The 22,490-nt window shown below is 42.9% G+C and overlaps 1 protein-coding gene across 2 annotated transcripts in view; it reads left to right on the top strand.

Moving 5' to 3' along the window:
* GLRB (glycine receptor beta) overlaps window positions 1-22,490 on the top strand; it is a 205,677-nt gene that overhangs the window by 133,027 nt on the left and 50,160 nt on the right. For both annotated transcript variants that reach the window (XM_030192686.1, XM_030192685.1), the window contains exon 8: window positions 5,959-6,111. In XM_030192686.1, coding sequence (XP_030048546.1) covers window positions 5,959-6,111 — 153 coding nt within the window. The remainder of the gene's footprint in view (window positions 1-5,958; window positions 6,112-22,490) is intronic.

Genomic DNA, 22,490 nt, shown 5'->3' with positions numbered 1-22,490 from the left:
CTTGGGCGCCGTCTTACACACCAGTTTTAAGCAGGCATAAGTCTGGTGCCCAAAAGTAAGGCTTAGGATCCACTCATGTCACCCATGTAAAAAAGTAACTTCCCTCTTAGTTAATCAACCAGTTGACCAAATTAATTGAGAAACAGCTGATTGAGCACAGCCAGGCTTGATTTCAGCGAGCCCTCATGACTCTAAACCTCACTGTATATTGAGAGTGAAATAGCATAAACTTTCTACAAGATTTCCTTGTGACGATCAAAGGAAATTCCAAAAAAGATAAGTAAAAATGTTTTTGAAATGGATCAGTTTGCAAAGGATTATAAAGCCTTCAAAGCTCTAGTACTCCACCAATCCACAGTGAGAGTCATTATCTCCAAATGGAGACTTGAAATAATGGTGAATCTTCCCAGAAGTGACTAGCCTGCCAGAATTATTCCAAGGTGCAGTGACAACTCATCTCAGAAGTCACAGAACTTCCCAGAAGAACATCCAAAGAACTCCAGGCCTCTCTACTCTCAGCTAAGGTCAGTGCTCATGACTCCACAATAAAAGACTGGGCAAAAATGGGATTCAGCAGAAACCACTGCTGTCTAAAAGTAAAATCAGTGCTCATCTCACATTTGCAAAATTACACCTGGGTGGATCCCCAAGCCTTTTGGGATAATGTTTTATGAACAAACAAATCAAAGTGGATCTCTTTGGACAACAAAAGTCCCATTATGTCTGGCATGAAGTAAATACAGCATTCCACAGTAAGAACATTATATCCACAGTCAAACATGATGGTTGCAGTATAATGGTTTGGGGATGCTTTGCTGCCTCAGGAGCTGGAAAACTTTCCATTATTGAAGGAACCATGAATTCTTCACTGTACGAGAAAATTCTTACGGAGTATGTCCGGTCATCTGTCCATGAGCTGAAGCATATGGTTATGCAGCAAGACAATGATCCAGAAGACAAAGGCAAGCCTACATCTGAATAGCTGAAAAGATAAAAAATGAAAGTTTTCGATTGGCCTAATAAAAGTCCGGACTTGAACCCAATAGAGATGTTGTGGTAGGACCTGAAACAAGGAATTCTTATACAAAAAAGCTGCGAATGTGTCTGGTTTAAAGGAGTTCTGAAAGAAGAGTGGGCTAAGATTCCTCAACAGCAGTGTGAAAGACTGCTATCAAATTTTAGGAAGTGTTAGGTTGCAGTTCTTTGCGGCTAAAGTTGGTATTCTCTGAGGACAAGCAGGCTTAATTATACTCGCAAGTGGGACGAAGGTCCGCGTTGGCCCAGGAACTGGCATGATATATAGCAAAAAAGTTGCCAGAGTCTTCTGTCGCGCGTGCCGAGTGATACTGTTCATGCGTGGATTGCCTTCCTGCCCGATGTGCAACCGCGCTCCTCAGGTTTTTTTTTCTACGTGAGAAGCAGCAGCTCATTCAACAGCTTCTTTTTGCGCTTGGGAAAGAGCCTTTTTTCTGTGCCATATGGCTGTTTTTCAACTTTTTTCATTTAATTATTTTATTTCTTTAAAAAAAAAAAAAAAAACCTTATCCTTTTTAGTTTGTTTGCTCGAGTCTAACTTTTCTTTATTTTTTGCCGCGGGACATATTTAGGCTTGCTTGGTCAGGGTTTCCCCATTTTTGTGCCTTTGTTTTTCTTAGGCACAATCGAGCCTTTTAATTTAGTCAAAGCCATCTATCTCAGATACTGATACACGACCATAGCCCGGCAAATTGTGTCCTTTGTCTTCGTATGAAGAAGCGGACACAAATTTCCCGAGAGGCTCAGAGAGAGAAACTTTTTGTAGCTTGGTCTGGTCCAACGTCAGCGTTGAGGGAGGCATCAACATCAGGAGTCGAGGTAGGGATGGCTGCTGCAAGGCCCAGAGACACTGGTAGCAGTGAGGCGTCAAGTGGGTCTTCACCTGCCTCGAGGCCTCCTGCTGTGCAGGCCGCCTGGGACCGGCCCTTGTCGGACCCGACCCCGAGATGACGAGAGGATTCGACATCGACCTCGTCGGCACCGAGGAGTCTCAGTGAAGTAGTAGTAGTAGGTGCATTGGGCGAAGGCCAAGAAGCACCAATGTGCTTGGAGCTCCAGGACGTTGAGGGATCCAACACCTGAGAAGCATCGGTGCTGGGAGGAGTGCTCCCCCTCCATTCAAGAGGTGCCAACGCATGTGTCTCCCAGCAGCCAAGATCCTGCTCCCACACCACAGATTATTTGGCAACCTGAGCCCACACCGGCCCCTTAGCCTTTACCGATGGCGGCTCTCGACGAGTGACTCCGGGCCTTGCTCTCAGCTCTTGGAAGGGTTGATGCAGCAATATGCATCGGTGGTGCCTGCGCCTACCATGCTTTCCGCTGTGGCCCCGCCTAGCCTTCAGTCCGCGGTGCGGCCTCTGACACCGGCGCAGCTTGAGGTTCCAGTGTCGATTGCCACCCAGGCCATTTCTACTTTGATGTCGGTAGAGGAAGCTTCGCCGGAGACGAGGCAGGAGCCGACTCCTTGACGCCATTCTTGAGGCCATCAGTCCTCGATGTCGAGGCAGGCCCAGTCTCGGACATCCATGAGGGAAGTGCTGTCCGATACCAAGGAGGAGTTCTTGTGGGAGTCAGAGGAGGATCCCAAGTACTTTTCCTCTGATGAGTCCTATGGGATCCCTTCTGAACCTTCCCCTCCAGTTGAGAGCCTCTCATTAACCTCTTTTGTTGGCAGATGGCTGAGGCTATCCCATTTCCTGTAGAAGTGGAGGATGAGCCCAGGGCTAAGATGCTCGAGGTCCTGGACTACACCTCTCCACCTAACGAGGCAGTGATGGCTCCTCTACATGAGGTACTCAAGGCAGTCCTCGTGCCGAACTGGGCGTCCCCTCTTTCTGTCCCTGTGGTCCCCAAGAAAATTGGTACCCAATGTCGGATCCACAGGGAACCTGGGCTGGCAAGGTCTCAGTTACCCCACAACTCCTTGGTGGTGGATGACGCTCTTATAAGAGCCAAGAGTACTGGGAACTATGCCTCTGCTCCCCCAGGTAGAGAAGCTAGGACCTTGGACCCTTTTGGACCTTGGACCCCTATTTAATCCTACCAGCTCTTCACGAGCGTCTACTTGCGGAACTCGTGCTCCCTCTGGAGCAGGCCGAGCCTTTTCGCAAGCTGGTCAAGCAGCGGAAGGTGTTTCGCAAGTTCTTGACCAGGGGCACTTATGACACTTTTGACGTGGCATCCAGAATCTCTGCCCAGGGTATAGCAATGCACAGACTCACATAGCTGCGTGTTTCTGACCTGGACCATTCGGTCCAGCAGAGAATGTGGGATGCCTCTTGCCCAGGGGATAATCTTTTTGGAGAGAGAGTTGATGAGCTGAAGGACCAGATCAAGAAGCACACATGCTATGTCTTCTCTCGTGCTGAACGTCTTCTGCAAACACTTCAACTAGGAGGTATTTTGGTGGGTCATGGAGTGCTCCCTATTCCTACTGTAGACATAGGTACACTGCCGCGGCTTCCACCGTTCTCAGGCTCAGCCTCAATGCACTCATTCTTGTCAACAGCATGCACTCAAGGCCCCAGCTGGTCCCCAGCAAAAGCAAGGGACGAGCTAATTGGCTCCAGTAGAGCATAGCTACCATAAAAGTGTCCGTACCGGACGACTTGCCGGTTGGGGGGAGGTTAAATTTTTTCACCAAAAGTGTCTCTCATAACCTCTGACCAGTGGGTTCTTCAAATAGTCCGGTTAGGATACACTTTCATTTTGATATCCAAACCTCTAAGTTGCTCACCGACAGCTCATTTATTAAGCTCGCAGCACAAACAAGTACTTGTAGAGGAACTCTCCACCCTTTTAAAGGCCTGTTCAGTCAAACTCGTTCCACCAGGGGAAGAAGGGCAGGGATTCTATTCCAGGTACTTCCTTGTATCAGAAAAAGACAGGGGGGGGGGGGGGTGCATCTCATCCTAGACCTAAGGGCCCTGAACAAATTTCTAGTCCGAGAAAAGTTCAGGATGGTTTCCCTGTGTACCCTTCTTCTCATGATTCAGAAAAACGATTGGCTATGCGGTCTGGACTTAAAGGATGCATATACCCACATCCCGATACTTCCAGCTCACAGGAAATATCTTCGATTTCGGCTAGGAACACATCATTTTCAGTACCGTGTACTGCTGCATCAGCTCCCAGGGCATTTACTGTACTGTAGTTGCAGCGTCTCTAGGCAGACTGGGAGTGCCTGTGTTCCCTTATCTCGACGATTGGCTGGTGAAGAGCACCTCGGAGGAAGGTGCTTGAGAGTCCACGTGGAAGACTATTCAGGTGCTCAAGCTGCTAGGGTTCGTAATAAACTATCCCGTCCCATCTCTGTCTTGTCCAACAATTGGAATTCATAGGAGCCCTGCTCGACACACAGATTGTTCGAGCCTATCTTCCAGAGACACGTACAGACAACTTTCTGTCCCTCGCGTTCAAGGTTTGGACATCGCAGCAGATCACAGCTCGGCAGTTGTTGAGGTTGTTGGGCCATATGGCTTCCACAGTGTATGTTACACCCATGGCACATCTTCACATGAAATCTGCTCAATGGACCCTGTCTTCTCAGTAGTATCAAGCCATGGGGAGTCTGGAAGATGTTATCGGAGTGTTCCCCAAGCTTGTGCACTCTTTTCAGTGATGGACAGTTCGGTCCAATCTGACCTTGGGACTTCCATTTCAAATTCCTCAGCCACAAAAAGTGCTGACAATGGATGCATCACTCCTGGGGTGGGGGGCTCATGTAGATGGGCTTCACACTCAAAGGGCCTGGTCCCCCCAGGAAACAGATCTTCAGATCAACCTCCTGGAGCTTCGAGCGATCTGGAACGCTCTAAAGGCTTTCAGAAATTGGCTGTACAACCTAATTATTTTAGTTCAAACACAATCAGGTTCAATGTATTACACCAACAAGCAGGTGGGGCACGGGATCTCGCCCTCTGTAGGTCATACATTAATGTTCCCATTAGCACATAGTACCTGCAGAGAGCTAATGCAGAAACACTATTGCCTCCCCAAAATATTTTTTAAAAATTGGTAATGTGAGGGGTTAGTGCACGCAAAAAGACAAAATACCACAACACGCTTTAACTCATTTCTGCAGTAGCCCGTTTGTGCAAGCTGTGTGTTAAGGCCTTAATGCTCTTTAGTTAAAGCGCCCATGGGTTTTAATTTATTTTATTTGTGTTTATTCAGGTTCCCTTTCAGTAATATTACATGTTTTTTTTACAAAATAAGAAGCCATTCAGTGTAATAAATATGTTAGTAGGGAAAGCAGGAAGGGAAAAAACTTTCACATCACTGTAATTTTGGTAGAAATAAGAGTCAACAAATAATTTGTAAGTGTTATCTTTGTATTGAATTAACATGGTAAATTTGATACTATAACTTATTTTTATCTTTTATTTCTACATTTCCAAGTGGATTTACAGACAGCCATATTATTTTGTTACTGACAGGATACTCCATTTTTAATGTAGTATGGGGGATTGTCAGTTAACAGTCTCTATCATGCTGTGTTTATGACCGAACCTTTATTGAATAGGATCCTATAGTTTCTATCTTTATGCAGTTTCTTCTGCTTAGATGTCAAAGGAACACCTACTGATCATGACAAGATTGAGACATCACTACAGGCTTCCCTACATGAAAACCTGCAAATCTGGACATTGATCTGTAGCCGCATGTGGTGCTTGGTTTGCAGTGTTATATAGTAATGTAGTGCTGAAAGGTCAGATAGAGTAATTCTCTTCTGGCCCAGTGCATTTTTAGAACATAAATAGAAACACATTTGTAAATGACCGGACTTCATTTATTTAAAAATTGTTCTAAAACCTGTGAAAAGTAGTCTTGTCCTTTGTTAAACTATATGACTTTATAGCTATCAGGCAAACAAATTTTCTGTTTTTTTAATGAAATTTTTCTTCTGTTCCCCTAAAGGTTATTATAGTTGTGTAGAGGTCATTTTCACCTTAAGAAGACAAGTTGGATTTTATATGATGGGCGTTTATGCTCCCACCCTGCTTATTGTTGTTCTTTCCTGGCTATCCTTTTGGATCAATCCTGATGCAAGTGCTGCAAGAGTACCCTTGGGTAACCCAAAATTCACATTTTGTTTTCACTTTTTCTGATTGCAGACTTGTAAAATCATGAGCTACATCACTGCCATTTTATAATCTCCACTTTCATATCTACCTTTTTTTAATCATTGAAATTTCTTAAGCAAGAGTATTGTTGAGATATATTTGTGCTTATGGCTATTTATGCATCATATTTAAATCTTTGAAAGGTACAGTAATACTATTGGTGTTTTCTTTGTGCTATTAACAGCATAATAGTTTTTTGAATACTGTTGTCTTGAGCAAACACCACAAATAATTGTCCATTTCAGTGTAGAGCAGTGCAGTATTATTGAAATTTAATTGATTCTATTATAAAATTGATAATCTTATTTAAGATTTATAATCTGTGTATTCAATGTTATGCAGAGTCTTAGGTGGAATACAATAAAAACACACACAAATTCAAAACATAAAATGAAAAGCCTAACAGAGAATAATCAAACTCATGTTAATAAAAAATAAAAATAAAAAAAGCTTTAGAACTATTTCAATAACCCAACAGAGCCTAGAAAAGCCTCTCAGATTTAACCACACAGTAATCAGGATGTACAAAAGGCCTGTACAAACTGAAATGCCTTGTTTCCTTTGAAAATTGGCATAGGCTCAGTTTGTAAAACTTGAAGACCTGAAGTAGCTGCTCTTATTTTCTGTTAATATGTTGCTAGAAAAGAATTTTAGTCACAGGGGGGCCCTTTTACATCTGCGGTGGTAAGCTCAACGCATACCTACCGCTCGCTATTTCAGGACTACCGCCGGCCCAAAATGGCCACCGGTGATAGTCATGCCCCGAGCGCGTGCCATTTCCAGATGGAAAAAGAAACCCCTGGAAATGACTTGCATGACAGTAATCAGGCATCACCGTGCACTTCCCAATTACCATTAACACGAGAGCCCTTATCACCACCTCAGTGAGTGGCAGTAAGAGCTCCCCGTCACATGCCAATTTATTTATTATTTATTTATTTGTTACATTTGTATCCCACATTTCCCCACTTATTTGCAGGCCCAATGTGGCTTACTGCATGACCACGTGTACCCTGGGGTGTTTTTACTCACTGTGGTAAAATGGGCCCTGGCACGTGGGAAAAACGGTTCCCACTGCCAGCGCAGGGCCCTTTTTCCTGCAGTTTGGTAACAAGACCCCAGAGTTTCTTCTTGTGAAGTTAGACAACATTGTTCATTATTTCAAAGTACTTTTTCATGTGGTTCAAATTCTCAATCCCAGAAAAAGAAGAGGAAAGTGGTGTTTTGATGTGATGTAATATCAAAATGTTGCAACCTTGAAATTGCATTCATCATCCATTCTGGAAGCAAGGCATTAGTTTATGATGGTTGATTTTTCTGTGAATCCCAGAAGTTGAAACCACTAGTGATATTTTTGGACAATATTCTTCAGAAAGGAGGAAAAGACCTTAGATTAGCCCACAGCAATTAGAGTTAAAAATGTTTGTTGTTAATGCCAAGCTATTTAACCATCATAGGCTAAAAACAACCTTCTTGAAATATCTTTGAACAATATTTATTGACTTATTCTCAAACTTTGTGTGTGTTTTGTTATTTAAATGTGTATATGTATCTTTGCATTGTTCTTTGCATCAAAATCATTCTAAATATACTGTACTTTGGCCACAGGCAAATTCATTGAAACGCTCCTCCTTTCACTAATCTGTAATTTCAAATACATCAAGTTGTTATTCCTCAGTGATATCAGGCTTTTTACAATAAATCCTTTAACTCAGTGTTTCCCAAGTCCAGTCCTGGGGTACCCTTGAAAGTCAGGTTTTTCAGGATACCCACAATAAATATGCATGAACTTGATTTGCATACACTACCTCCATTATATGCAAATCTGTTTATGCATATTCATTGTGAATATCCTGAGAACCTGCCTGACAAGGGGTACTCCAGGGCCGGACTTTGGGAAACACTGCTTTAACTTGATCAATATTTCAACATACTCACATTTAAGTCAACTGGTCTCTTCTCCCTGTAGCTTAATGCTACCAGCTTTGAACTCAACAAAAATTGCCACTTGGCATCTGTTGTTTTAAACCTACTTAAACCTGTCTTCCAATTGCTGACTGGCCAATCAGCAACCTACATTTCCAGGCTGTCCTCTATGACCGTCTGTGGCATGTAGAGCTCCACTCTAACTATGACCCTTGCATCATTTGTGTTTTTATAGTTGTAACTTAGGTCTCTGTTTACTAAGCCAGGCTTAGGTGGTTCCGACATCTTTGCAGCCTAGTCCAGTGGCAGTGCTGTCTTGGAACAGAGGCAGTGGAGGTTGGAGAGTAAAGAACAGAGAGCGCGGGATAGGGACAGAATCCCACACCCTAGAATTGGCAGCACAAGATCCCAAGACTCCTGAGGCAGGCCTTATAGCCAAAACACGGCTCGTGTTGAGTCATTGATACCTGTTCATAAAATTCTTCACTGCACCATTCTTTTTGGACTTTTGTTGTCACCTTTGCTGTTTGTGTGCTGCTTTTGCTTTGTGCAAAGGTTGTTTTTCCAGCCTTCAGCAAGATTAGCCAGGCAGGAGTGGCTCCTGCTCACTTAACTCCTGCTGACCACTTAAATGCCCAGTCTTGTAAGGTGTTTTTTTTTTCACAATCCTCTTGTGGTTTAATAGATTTGAGGTGTCAGAAAATTTAATCACCTCACTCGTTATTCCCATTTCCAGATCATGTATAAATATTTCTCCGAGGACAAGCAGTCTGCTTGTTCTCACGATTGGGTTGTCGTCCGCGACAGCCCAGGAGACCGGCAAATCCCTAGCAAAAAACCAAAAACTTCTCGAATGCACCGGTGCGTGGGCAGAGCGAACCGCGCACGCGTGAACGGCTGCCCGCAGCGCGTGCGTGCACCCTCAGTTTCTTTTTGTCTGCGATCTTGAGTGACACGTATTTTTTGACTGTGCTCAATTCTTCGGCTCAGGAGACTTTAGCTGCAAAATTAAAGGACTCGATCGTGCCGAATAAAAAGGCACAAAAAAGGAAAAGAAGACCCGGCCGAGCAGCCTAAAAGGCAGCCGCAACGAAAAAGGAAGGAAACTTAAAAAAGTGACGAAAACTAAGAAATAAGGTGAAAAAACTAACTTTTTTTTCTTCTTTGAAGTTTCCTTCCTTTTTCGTTGCGGCTGCCTTTTAGGCTGCTCGGCCGGGTCTTCTTTTTCTTTTTTGTGCCTTTTTATTCGGCACGATCGAGTCCTTTAATTTTGCAGCCGCCGTTTTTCAGTCCATGTCATCGAGGACTCCCAGCGGCTTCGAGTGTTGTACTCGTTGCAACCGGACCATCTTGGGTACCGACCCCCATGCGTGGTGTCTCAGTGCCTTGGGCCCGAACAATTGCTGGCTGCTTGTAAGCTGTGCTCGTTAATGAAAAAGCGGACCCAAGTGTCTCGGGAGGCTCAACGTGAAAGACTTTTTCCTGATCGGTCCTGTCCTTCGACATCGACTTCGGTACCGAGGTCGGCGGCGTCGACGTTAAGGGAAGCATCGACTTCAATAGCGCAGGTAATGGCTGCTGAATTACCACAGCGCGCTGGGAGCAGCGAGGCATCGAGTGGGTCTCCACCTGTCTCGAGGTCTACCGCTAATCAGGCCCCCTGGGACCGACCGTCGGACCCGGCCCTGAGGAGGCGTGAGGATTCCACGTCCTCCTCTTCAGTACCGAGGAGTCTCAATGACGGGCGTCGAGCGATGGCTAAGAAGCACCGTCATCGTTCTCTTTCCTTGCGCGGTACCAAGAGCTCCGGGGAGCCGAGGGATTCGGTACCTGAGAAGCATCGGCGCCGAGAGGACCGCTCACCCTCTATCCAGGAGATGCCGATGTGTCAGTCTTCTGGCTGCTTGGTACCTGCTCTTGAGCCCCCTCAGATTCTGCCACTAGTTTAGTGGTTAGTGCAGTGGACTTTGATCCTGGGGAACTGAGTTATTCAATTTCCACTGCAGCTCCTTGTGACTCTGGGCAAGTCACTTAACCCTCCATTGCCCCTGGTACAAAATAAGTACCTGAATATATGTAAACCGCTTTGAATGTAGTTGCAAAAACCTCAGAAAGGCGGTATATCAAGTCCCATTTCCCTTCCCCCTTTCTATTCATGTCCTCTAGTTCTACCACCTTCCCATCTCTGGGAAAGATTTGTTTCTGATAACATTTCTACATCTGTCTGTTCATCCTAACTCTTCTGTCACTGTCGTTTTCCCCTTTACACATGGCATTTCAGTCCATTGGGGATTCCAAGATTATTATTATTATTATTTATTACATTTGTATCCCACATTTTCCCACCTATTTGCAGGCTCAATGTGGCTTACAGAGTTTGGTTATGACATAATCATTCCATGATATCAGATACAATTAGTGATGCACAGAGATTGAGTAAGGGAAGAGAGAAGGCAGGTGTTAGGCAGGATAGAAGGTGGACTTTAATGGTTGGGTGGATTGGTGAGGTAGTTGTGTAAGGCTACGGGTTCTGTTTGTAGACCTTGTTGAAGAGATGTGTCTTCAAAGATTTGCGGAAGTTAGTTATTTCATTGATCGCTTTCAGGGCTGTAGGTAATGCATTCCACAACTGCGTGCTCATGTAAGAAAAGGTGGTGGCGTGTATCAGCTTGTATTTCAGTCCTTTACAGCTTGGGAAGTGCAGATTGAGAAATTTGCGGGATGACCTTTTGGCGTTTCTGGGAGGCAAGTCCACAAGGTTTAGCATGTAGATTGGGGCGTCTGCTTGAATGATTTTGTTTATAATCGTGCAGACCTTGAACGCAATGCGTTCCTTGAGTGGGGCCCAGTGAAGTTTCTCTCTTAGGGGTTTAGCACTTTCATATTTAGTTTTTCCAAATATGAGTCTGGCGGCGGTTTTCTGGGCTGTTTGGAGTTTTTTGATAGTCTGTTCTTTGCAGCCAGCATACAATGCGTTACAGTAGTCCAGATGACTTATTACCAGTGACTGTACCAGGGTACGAAAGATATATCTCGGGAAGAAAGGTTTTACTCTTTTGAGTTTCCACATGGAGTAGAACATCTTTTTTTGTTGTGTTCTTCACGTGAGTATCGAGTGTGAGATTTCGGTCAATGGTAACTCCAAGAATTTTTAGATTTTGTGCGACAGGGAGAGAACAGTATGGTGTGGTTATGGTGGAGTAGTTGTTTTTGTTGTGAGGTGAGTACAAGACATTGTGTTTTTTCTGCGTTGAGTTTTAGCTGGAATGCATCCGCCCAGGAGTGCATGATTTGGAGGCTTTGGTTGATCTCGTTGGTTATTTCGTTTAGATCATGTTTGAATGGAATGTAAATCGTAACATTGTCTGCGTATATGTAGGGATTAAGGTTTTGATTGGCTAGAAGTTTGGCTAAAGGTATCATCATTAGGTTGAAGAGAGTTGGTGATAGAGGGGATCCTTGGGGAACTCCACATTCAGGTATCCATGGGGGTGATATGTCCGTATTCGTTGTTACTTGGTATGATCTTGTGGTCAGGAATCCTTTGAACCATTTGAGAACTGTACCTCCTACTCCGAAGTAGTATTATATCGTAGTGATAGAGTGGATCGAATCGGTAGAGGGGTAGCACTGTATGTTAATGAGGGCGAATCAAATAGATTGAAAATTCTGCAGGAAAACACATAAGGATTTCGATCAAATCACAGCACCGAAACGGTACTAGTATCTGCAATGAACTCATTCAAACAAGCAATTTGCTACTGGTAATAACATAATCCTCCTACAATTCGACATGTCCAGCGCCTTCAACATGGTTAATCATGGAATACTATTACATAAAGTATTCTAGTATATGTAATAGTATTCCATGATTAACCATGTTGAAGGCGCTGGACATGTCGAATTGTAGGAGGATTATGTTATTACCAGTAGCAAATTGCTTGTTTGAATGAGTTCATTGCAGATACTAGTACCGTTTCGGTGCTGTGATTTGATCGAAATCCTTATGTGTTTTCCTTTCAGAATTTTCAATCTATTTGATTCGCCCTCATTAACATACAGTGCTACCCCTCTACCGATTCGATCCACTCTATCACTACGATATAATTTGTGCCCTATTATGACAGTGTTCCCACTGGTTGTGCTTCTTCCACTACGTCTCAGAAATGCCTATTATAACTAATTTTCATTTAGTCCAATATATTCTAACTCTCCCATCTTATTTCTTATGCTTCTGATATTCACATATAGATATTTCAAACTATATTTGTTGTTCCTCTTTACATCTTGCTCGTGTTAATTTGCAATCTTTTGTCTGATTTTTATTTAAAGACACCTGGTCTACTGTGGTCTCTATTACAACCTCAGTATCGGCATACCCTATCATCCCTATTTTGGTGATATCGTTGAAAGATACCTTTTTCCGAACCATGCGTTTTTGAACGACTCTCAGCCTTCCCCTAGGTTCTAGTTAAAAAGCTGCTATATTAATGCCGATTCCAGCAGCCTGGACCCACCCTGGTTAAGGTGGAGCCCATCATTCCAGAATAGACTCTGTATTGTATATTGTAACATTGAGCTGCATTTCAGTGTGGCAGGAAAAAGAATTCTTGGTGAGAAATTCAGACAATATGTTTCAAGGCATTTAAACTAGAAGGCAGGGATGGCCTACTACTACTGATTTCTGTAGCACTACTAGATGTACACAGCACTGTGCACTGAACATGTAAGAGACAGTCCCTGCTCAACAGAGCTTACAGTCTAATCAAGACACACAAACAAGACAAAAAAGGGAATTAAGGTGAGAATTATAAAACAGACATGGGTACTGAACTAGTGAATAGGAGTTAGGAGTTAAAAGCAGCCTCACCCAGAAGTTGCTGGAAGGATAGTTCACCTTAGAGGTACTGAGGCTTTCTGAGGGACAGGTTTTGATGTTAACCCCTCCGGTAAGCTGCCAAGGACAGTTTTAAAGTAACTGGTTTAGTGATTACTTGTATAAGTTATATGATAAGATTTGGATAATTGACTGTGACATGGTAGGTGTTTTCTTTATGTTTTTAAAGGTATAAGTTTGCTCTTCCTAAAGAATCAATGGCAAAATGTGGCCCGCACTGGGGAGCAACACGAAGTATCATAGAAGTTTGAAACTGGTTATTTGTTGAATTCATAAAGTGGACTTAAGATGGAGCTAGACCCCATAGGTCATGGGATACAATGGTTGATATTTTGATGGGAATTGATTGATAAGAACAACATTGTGGGCTCTCAGAGGCAATTTGACAAAGGAAAATATAACTTGAGGATTAGATGATTGGCGGCAATTGGAACATGTGCAAATTAGTGTTTTTGACTTGAACATATGCAAAGAATGCCGGCTGAAATTTCTCATACTTTCAATATGAAAGGATAAGTGTCATCTTGCACCTTGAGGATTTTAATTGTATATTGAAAAACTTATTAAAGGATGTTTATAGAATTTGTAATAATGTTATCTGTTAGTGAACACTGTTGTACAGATGTCTATGAAGTCGTTAATTGGTGAATGAATGGAGTTGAATGATTGAAGTGATATGATGTGAATTAAAAAGTAATTTATAATAAAAAATATATGTTTTTCAAAATTCTAGACTATGTACTTTAAGGAAATTAAAATTCAATGCAAAGAAGTGCAGAGTGATGCACTTAGGGAGTAGAAATCCAAGGGAGCCATATGTGTTAGCAGGTGAGAGGTTGGGAGAGGGACCTTAGTGTGATAGTATCTGAGGATATGAAGGCAACAAAACAGTGTGACAAGGCAGTGACCTTAGCCAGAAAGATGCTAGGCTGTATAGAGAGATGCATAACTAGCAGAAGAAATGAGATGTTGATGTCCCTGTACAAGTCACTGGTGATGCCCCACTTGGAGTATTATGTTCAGTTTTGGTGGCCATATCTTACTAAGGATGTAAAAAGACTAGAAGCAGTCCAGAGGAAGGCAACAAAAATGATATGGGGCTTGTGCTAAAAGACGTATGAAGAAGAGACTGGAAGACCTGAGTATGTATGCCCTAGAGGAGAGGATGGACAGGGAGATATGATACAGACATTTAAATACTTGAAAGTTATTAATTTAGAAACAAATATTTTCCACAGAAGGAAAAAGGTAAAACTTGAGGACATTAGCTGAGGTTGCATAGTGGTAGACTTAGGATTAATGTCAGGAAATTATTTTTCACAGAGCGAGTAGTTGATGCCTGGAATACCCTCCTGAGGGAGGTGGTGGAGAAAAAAAAAAGTAGTGGAATTCAAAAAGGCATGGGATGAACACAGAGGATCTCTAATTAGAAAATGAATAGTATAAAAAACAAAATTAAATGGTTGCATTTACATTTCAAGTGGTGCTTAGATGGCGACTCTGGCTGTAAAAGTTAAGGCCAGTGCTGGACAGGCTTGTACTGTCTGGATCCCGCATATGGCAGTCCAGTTTAGGATGATGTACTGCTATGGATTTACAGCCTGCTTCACTAACACAGACTACTCAGTAATTACTGTGGATTCTTTTGGATTCGTATTAGGTAAATGAGACCTTTATTAGAGGTGCTAAAATCTACAGTGATTAAGATATATACAGTGATTAAGACATATACAATGATTAGCTACATAACTAAAAAGAAACAATACCTATCTATAAACAATCATTACATCAGTGGTCTCTACATCGAAGCAATGCTAAGAGTTCCTAGACCAGGAAAAGAAGCAATAATACACTATATACAATCATCACTGGTCCTTACATCATCCAGGCTCTTATCATCAGCTGGGTGGGGGGGGGGGGGGGAGCCATGTTCACAGCGAAAGCCAGGAGCTTCTTTGACCAAGAAACAAGGTTCTCTGAGCATTTCTTATGTTACTCACAGATGAGCTCCCAAAGAAACTCCCCTTTTTATTAGTCTTAGGACTCATGTTCAGAGCTAATGAACATTACAGAATGCTTGAGAATAGCTAAACAAGCCATACTGTGGGAATGTGGTCACATGTTTCCAAGTCCAGGTGGCCAATCTGAACTCAAAAACAAGCCTCATCTTTCCCTCACATAAATTAATTAGAGCTGTGTCTTATCTTCTACATTCCAACTTATTTTCACACAATCAAGTTAATCATTTTTAAACAGAATTATTTCTAATCACAAATACAGACCCCAAGTGCACTTGTTGGTCAAGGCAGATAGAGTTGAAAAACAATCTCTAGAATCCTTTTTATTACAGATGAGCTGGAGAGGGCTTCGACGGAAACTCCAGTTATTTGGAACGTGTGGACAGTGTCAGGCATGCTTTTACGATCTGGTGTCTCACAAATGACAAGACTGATTTGGATAGGCTGGAGTGGGCTTTAACGGCAACTCCAGTGGTTGGAATATAAGGGCAGAGCCGGGCGGACGTCCATGTTCTGTGTCCCAGAAACACCAAAGAAAAATCATGATCAAGTATATAATATCACTTTTATTTTTGATTTAATCATGAATTGATAATGAATGCAACTGTTGGGCAGACTGGATGGAGCATTCAAATCTTTATCTGTCATCACTTACTATGTTGCAAGTAGTTGATATATTGGAGTTAGAGCATGCAGTGCAATCTTTGCAGTGCTGCCTATTCATAGGTAGGTTTCTGCTAGGTGAAGGAGAAACTTGGTAAAGGAGATAATTTGTTCAAAAAGTATTGTGATTTTCATGTTGATTTCTGTGGAGAAATGTCCTAGTTCTGATTTGCACCTATTGTTGAGGGGGGAGGGTGGTTAGAATTTTTGTGGATACAGAGTAGGTTTATATTTAGATCATAAGAACAGCTATACTATATCAGAGCAAAGTTCCATGAGGTTCCTGTGTGCAGTGTGTCACATTTGTGAGAATCATCTGTCAAGTGTGTCCTGACTGAAAAAAAGGTTGCGAGCTGCTGTATAAAGGGGTCTCTGAACTTTTTGGAGGTTAATAAGGGGTACTCAAATTCAAAAGGTTTGGGAACCTCTGATCTAAAAATTATTTGGTTAACTTCTCACTCCTGCTTTGGTATTTTTTGTTTTTGACCCTATATCGGAACTCTTGCTGTTGTCTTATCTCACTTAACCCTCCATTGCCTCAGGTACAAACTTAGATTGTTTCCTGTTTGCCAGTTTCAATGACCTGTAAATAGTCTTCAGAACCATTAATTCAATACTCAGAGGGAGCCCCTCTTGCAGCCACAAGTCATTCAGGATGAGTGTCTACCAACTTGCAGTTCAAGCTTTTTCAAGTTGGCTGGGTATTGCCCACGCCTAAAGGACAAATAGCCAGAGAATTAACCTTTATTTGATCATGATTAAAGATAATCTGTTAAAGCACAAAGAAAAATAATTTATACAAACAAAAAACAACAACCATGCTTTAAAATAAGGGAGAACCAGAAATATTGATAAAATTAGCCAATGTGGTCATCTTTCATCATAAGGATTGCATCAGAGGTATTTACATTTCCAAACATTTAGGGCCTCTTTTGTCAAGCCACGCTAGCGGTTTCTGCATGGTGATGCCGATCGAGCCCATTCAGTGTGAATGGGCTTTGTTGGCATTGCCGCACCAAGGGCTGTGGGCGCAGCTTGGTAAAAGAGGCCCTTAGTTACATGCACATATAATTCATATACATTGCCACATTCTTTTGGTAAATAGTCATCTCAAATTTTACATCCCTTTTTCTAATCAAAACATCCAAGAACTGAATTTACATCATATTGTTATTAATTTGAAATTGCATATTATCTTCCTTTCAAGTCAATCAAAAAATTCCTCCAAAAAATGTACACTACCTTTCCAGATAAGTATGTTGGCAATATATTCTCTATAAGAGTACACATTCTTGATACAAGTGTGTCGTTGATAAATCTCTCTAATCTGTACCCTTCACTTCCACTGCAAACTCTAGACTCTGTTCCTTTTATCTTGCTACACCATATGCCTAGAATAGACTATTACATCCAGTTGACAAATTCTCTTGGCTCAAACCCTCGTCATCTCTTTGCCACACTGAACTCTCTCCTCAAAGTGCCTTCACCTCCAACCCCCCCCCCCCCCCCTTCACTTCCCCCCAGACTCTGGCTGAGTTCTTTCATGATAAGGTTCACAAGATTAAACTTGAATTCTCAACCAGGTCACTCCACCTCTCCTTCCCTTAGTCCATTCTCCTCAACCCTCCAACCCCTGCCTCCTTTTCTGAAATCAGTGAAGAGGAAACTACACATCTTCTTTCCTCCTCGAAACTACCTACCTGTTCTTCTGATCCTATTCCTACCCATCTACTTAACACTATCTCTCCTACTGTCATCCCGTTTATCTGTCATATCCTCAATCTTTCACTGTCAATTGCGACTGTTCCTGATGACTTCAAACATGCCATAGTCACACCACTCCTTAAAAAACCTTCATTGGACCCTACCTGTCCTTCCAACTATCGCCCCATCTCCCTCCTCCCTTTCTTATCAGGATACTTGAACGTTGCTGTTCACCGCTGTTGCCTTGACTTTCTTTCATCTCAAGCTATTCTTGATCCACTTCAATCTGGCTTTCGCCCCCTTTGTTCAACTGAAACAGCACTTCCTAAAGTCTCCAATGATCTGTTCCTGGCCAGATCCAAAGATCTCTATTCTATCCTCATCCTTCTCGATCTATCTGCTGCTTTTGACACTGTTGATCACAGCCTACTCCTTGATGCGCTGTACCCTCACTTGGATTTCAGGGCTCTGTCCTTTCATGGTTTCTTCTTATCTCTCCAGCGTACCTTTAGTGTATACTCTAGTGGATCCTACTTCTATCACACTGTCAGTTGGTGTACCTCAGGATCTGTCCTGGGACCTCTTCTCTTCTCCATTTATAATTCTTCCCTTGGTACTCTGATCTCATCCCATGGTTTCAATATCATCTTTTACACTTGATGACTCCCAGATCTACCTCTCCACACCAGAAATCTCAGCCGAAATCCAGGCCAAAGTATCAGCTGCCTGTCTCGACGTTGGTGCCTGGAGTCTCTAAATATGATGAGACTGAGCTTCTTATCTTTCCCCCTAAACCAACCTCTCCTCGTCCATTCTCTATTTCTGTGGATAACACTCATCCTTCCTGGCTCATCAGCTCGTTACCTGGGGTCATCTTCGACTCCTCCCTCTCCTTTTTCTGCACATGTTCAAACAGACTGCTAAAACCTGTCGTTTCTTTCTCTATAATATCAGCAAAAATTCGCCCCTTCCTTTCTGAGTACATACCAGAACCCTCATCCACACTCTATCACCTCTCACTTAGACTATTGCAACTTGCTTCTGACAGGTCTCCCACTTAGCCATCTCTCTCCTCTTCAATCTGTTCAAAATCTGCTGCATGGACTAATATTTACCAGGGTTGTTATGCTCATAATAGCCCTCTCCTCAAGTCACTTCACTGGCTTCCTATCCATTTCCGCATACAGGTTCAAACTCCTCTTATTTGACCTATAAGTGCATTCACTCTGCAGCTCCTCAGTACCTCTCCCACTCTCATCTCTCCCTTTATTCCTCCCCGGGAACTCCGTTCACTGGGTAAATCTCTTTTATGCTGCACCCTTCTCTCCACTGCTAACTCCAGACTCTGTTCCTTTTATCTTGCTGCACCATATGCTGGAATAGACTTCCTGAGCTGGTACATCAAGCTCCATCTCTGACCATGTTCAAATCTAAGATAAAAGCCCACCTTTTTGATGCTGCTTTAACTCCTAACCCTTGTCACTTGTTCAGAACCGTTATTTTATTCATCCTCACTTTAATGTCCCTTATCTCTTGTTGTCTTTTTTGTCTGTCCTAATTAGATTGTAAGCTCTGTCGAGCAGGGACTGTCTCTTCATGTTCAAGTGTACAGCGCTGCGTAAGTCTAGTAGCGCTATAGAAATAAGTAGTAGTAGTAGTTTGTCAAGCTCTAGCTTTGGCCGTCTTCAATCTAGGCTAAAAGCCCATTTTCGAGGCTGCTTTTAACTCCTAAATCCTATTCACTTGTTCAGTACCCACTGTTTTATAATTCCCACCTTAAGTAATTCCTTTAACCCTTATTTGTCCTCTTTGTCTGTCTTGACTAGATTATAAGCTCTGTTGAGAATGGACTGTCTCTTACATGTCCAGTGTACAGCTCTGCATATGTCTATTAGCGCTATAAAAATCATAAGTAGTAATAATAGTCACTTTAAATCTTTAAGGTAGTGCCCCCACTGCGCATTTGTGGGTGCCTTCCCTCCCAATGAGTGAGCATGGGACCTGCAATCTTTCGTTTTCCGCAGAACAGAGAGGTTGTGTTTTTTAATCTCTCAGCACATAAAACCTTTGCCTTTTGGTGCCTTCCTTTTTCGGGACAAATTTTCTTCATATTTGTTCTTATTCTGTCATAATTTCGTTGCTTTAATCATTTTTATATAATTTTTTGATTTTTCTTTTTTTGGCCAGAGAGGCCTCTGAGCCCTTCTTGCTTCCTGGAAGCCATCAACCTTTATCAGGCATGCGGTTACTCGAGCTCCCTGGGCCATAGAGCCTTTTTACCTTGCATTGGCCGCTTTTCCCTCCATGTCATTGAGGGTGCCAGGACCCCCATAAAACTAGTGTGTACAGTGCCTAGGTCCCGACCACCGAGACATTTAGTGTGGTCTCTTTCAGTCTATGCAGGTGAGTTCCATTAAAGCCCGCAGAATCCAGTATCAAAAAATTTTTGGTTCTGCATCGGCATCCACATCGAACATAGAAGGAGGCTCGCTCATTGGCCCGGAACCTACATTGGCAACGACTTCAAGTACGTCCATGCAGCATTGAGAGGGTGCTGCATCAGACTCAGTGCCATGATCACGTCAGGACACTACATCCTCATCATTCGTGTTATGTACATCGAGGGACCATCGGTGCAAAAAACCTAAGAAGCATCGCCATCATTCTCTTTCTAGGCACTCATCCCATACCTCCCCTGCGTCAGTGTATTTGATGAGTGAGAAGTGTCCATGCCGCAGTGGCAGCTCTTCATCTCTCCAGCTCGTATCACATCATGAGCCTTTGAGGTCTTCTAGATCTCCCACACCTGCACAGGCTGTTTCTCAGGTTGCATCCACACCAGCTTCTCAGCTGATACCAATGCCAACCCTTCATGAGGAAATCCAGGCTGTGCTCAAAGAAGAGCTATCAGGGCTACTGCAATCACAGTTTTTATAAGCATACAAGGTTCTTGCGCCTGCCTCAGCCAAACCATGGAGTGGAGGAGTGGCCTAGTGGTTAGAGCACCGGTCTTGCAATCCAGAGGTGGCCAGTTCAAATCCCACTGCTGCTCCTTGTGATCTTGGGAAGTCACTTAACCCTCCATTGCCTCAGGTACAAACTTAGATTGTGAGCCCTCCTGGGACAGAGAAATATCCAGTGTACCTGAATGTAACTCACCTTGAGCTACTACTGAAAAAGGTGTGAGCAAAATCTAAATAAATAAATAAACCTCATGCAGAATGGTTTGAAGTTCTTGACTATGACTCTCCACCCAGAGAGGGTATTACAGTTCCTCTCCATTCTGTACTGAACAATACTTTAATTAAAAAGTGGGAAACTCCTTTGTAATGTTCAAATTGCTCCAAAGAAAATTGACATGCTGTATGGAATAAAGAAGTATGCAGGATTTGAAAAAACACATACCGCATCATTCTTTACTGGTAGAATCTGCTTCAAAGTGCACTTGCAGTACCAGATTGTATGTTTCTGCTCCTCCAGGCACAGAAGTGAGAATGTTAGACTCTTATGACAGAAAAGCTTTTCAAGTAGCAATGCTAACCAATCGCATTTTGGATTATCAACTTTATTCTACCATTTATTTAAAATCTTTATTATTTGCAGAATTTCTTCCTTCAGGAATGCAATAAGCCTTCCACAAATTTCACAGGAAGCTTCTCAACTGCCATAAATATCTTGCCAGTTTTGCATAGTATCTTTGAGGTCGCTACTTCCCATGATACAACTCAACAATTGGTTTTGCTTTCTGAACCTCAAGGAGGCATATACTCGAAAACCTAGTCTCCTCACACACAGAAAGTTCCTGCATTTGTGCTGTTGATCTCTGCACTATCAGTACAAGGTCTTACCGTTTGGCTTGTCCTTTACACCTCTAGTATTCACGAAATGTCTACTGGTAGTAGCTGCATCACTTCGAAGATAGCTTATCCACATCTCCCCGTATTTAGACAACTGGCCCATCAAGGCAGCCGCTCAGGAGTCTGCTACCGCTCTCATTCTGTCCACCAGTTGACTCCTAGAACTCCTCAGATTTGTCATTAACTACCCTAAATCACATATTCAACCAGTTCAAATTTTAGAATTCATATTCTCCTCGTCACAACTCAAGCTCGAACGCTCCTTCCTCAACAGAGGGTGAACAATATTTTACATCTTGCCACTCAAGTATCCTAGTCTACTTATATATCAGCATGTCAGATGATCCACCTCCTCGGTCACGTCTTCAACAGTTCATGTAATACCATTGGCTCGTCTTCACTTTCTAATTCCTTAATGCATACTCTCCTCGAAATGGTCCCAGGCCATGGGGATACTGTGTGCCCAAATTCAAATAACTCCACAGCTCTGCCACTCTCTCCAGTGGAGAATGGTCTTACACAATCTGAGGTCTTCCTTTCCAACCCCTTCCACATCCCAAGGTTCTCACGATGGATGCTTCCATGACAGGTTGGGGAGCACATCTTGACGGTCTCCATTCTCAAGGCTCTTGGTCTCCACGAGAATATCGACATCATATTAATTTCCTGGAATTGTGAGCTGTATGGAACACATAGACAGTCAAGTAGTGATATATTACCTGAAGAAACTGGTAGTATATATATCTCCTCTGTCGCCAAGCAATCCAAATCTGGACATAGGTGGTTTCTCGGAACATCTTCCTACGAGCGGTTTACCTAGCCAGAAAACAGAATCCAATGATAGACAAACTCAACAAAGTCCTCCAACCTCATGAGTGGTATTTGAGTACCTTGGTACTTCGCCATACATTCCACCAATGATGGACCTCTTCACTTCTCCTCAGAACAACAAACTTCCCCAATTCTGTTCCAGACTCTATGCTCCCAACCACATAGCTCCAGATGCCTTCCTGCTTCAGTGAGAGACAGATCTTCTCTTCACTCCCCCCCCCCCCCCCAGCCCTGCCTCTCATTGGGAAAACTCTAAACTGCGTCAAGATCACAGAACCATGTTTCTTATTGCTCCCTACTGACCTCAACAAAGCTGGTTCCCCCTACTCCTAGAATTGTCGTCCAGGGAATCATTCCGATTGGATCCTTTCCCAACCCTCATTACTCGGAACAAAGGTTCCCTTCTTCATCAGAACCTTCATTCTCTGGC

Source organism: Microcaecilia unicolor, chromosome 2 (assembly GCF_901765095.1).
Source record: "Microcaecilia unicolor chromosome 2, aMicUni1.1, whole genome shotgun sequence".
In the NCBI taxonomy this organism is placed as follows: domain Eukaryota; kingdom Metazoa; phylum Chordata; class Amphibia; order Gymnophiona; family Siphonopidae; genus Microcaecilia; species Microcaecilia unicolor.
The sequence above is the reverse complement of the archived record's forward strand: the minus strand, read 5'-3'. Positions and strand labels throughout refer to the sequence as shown.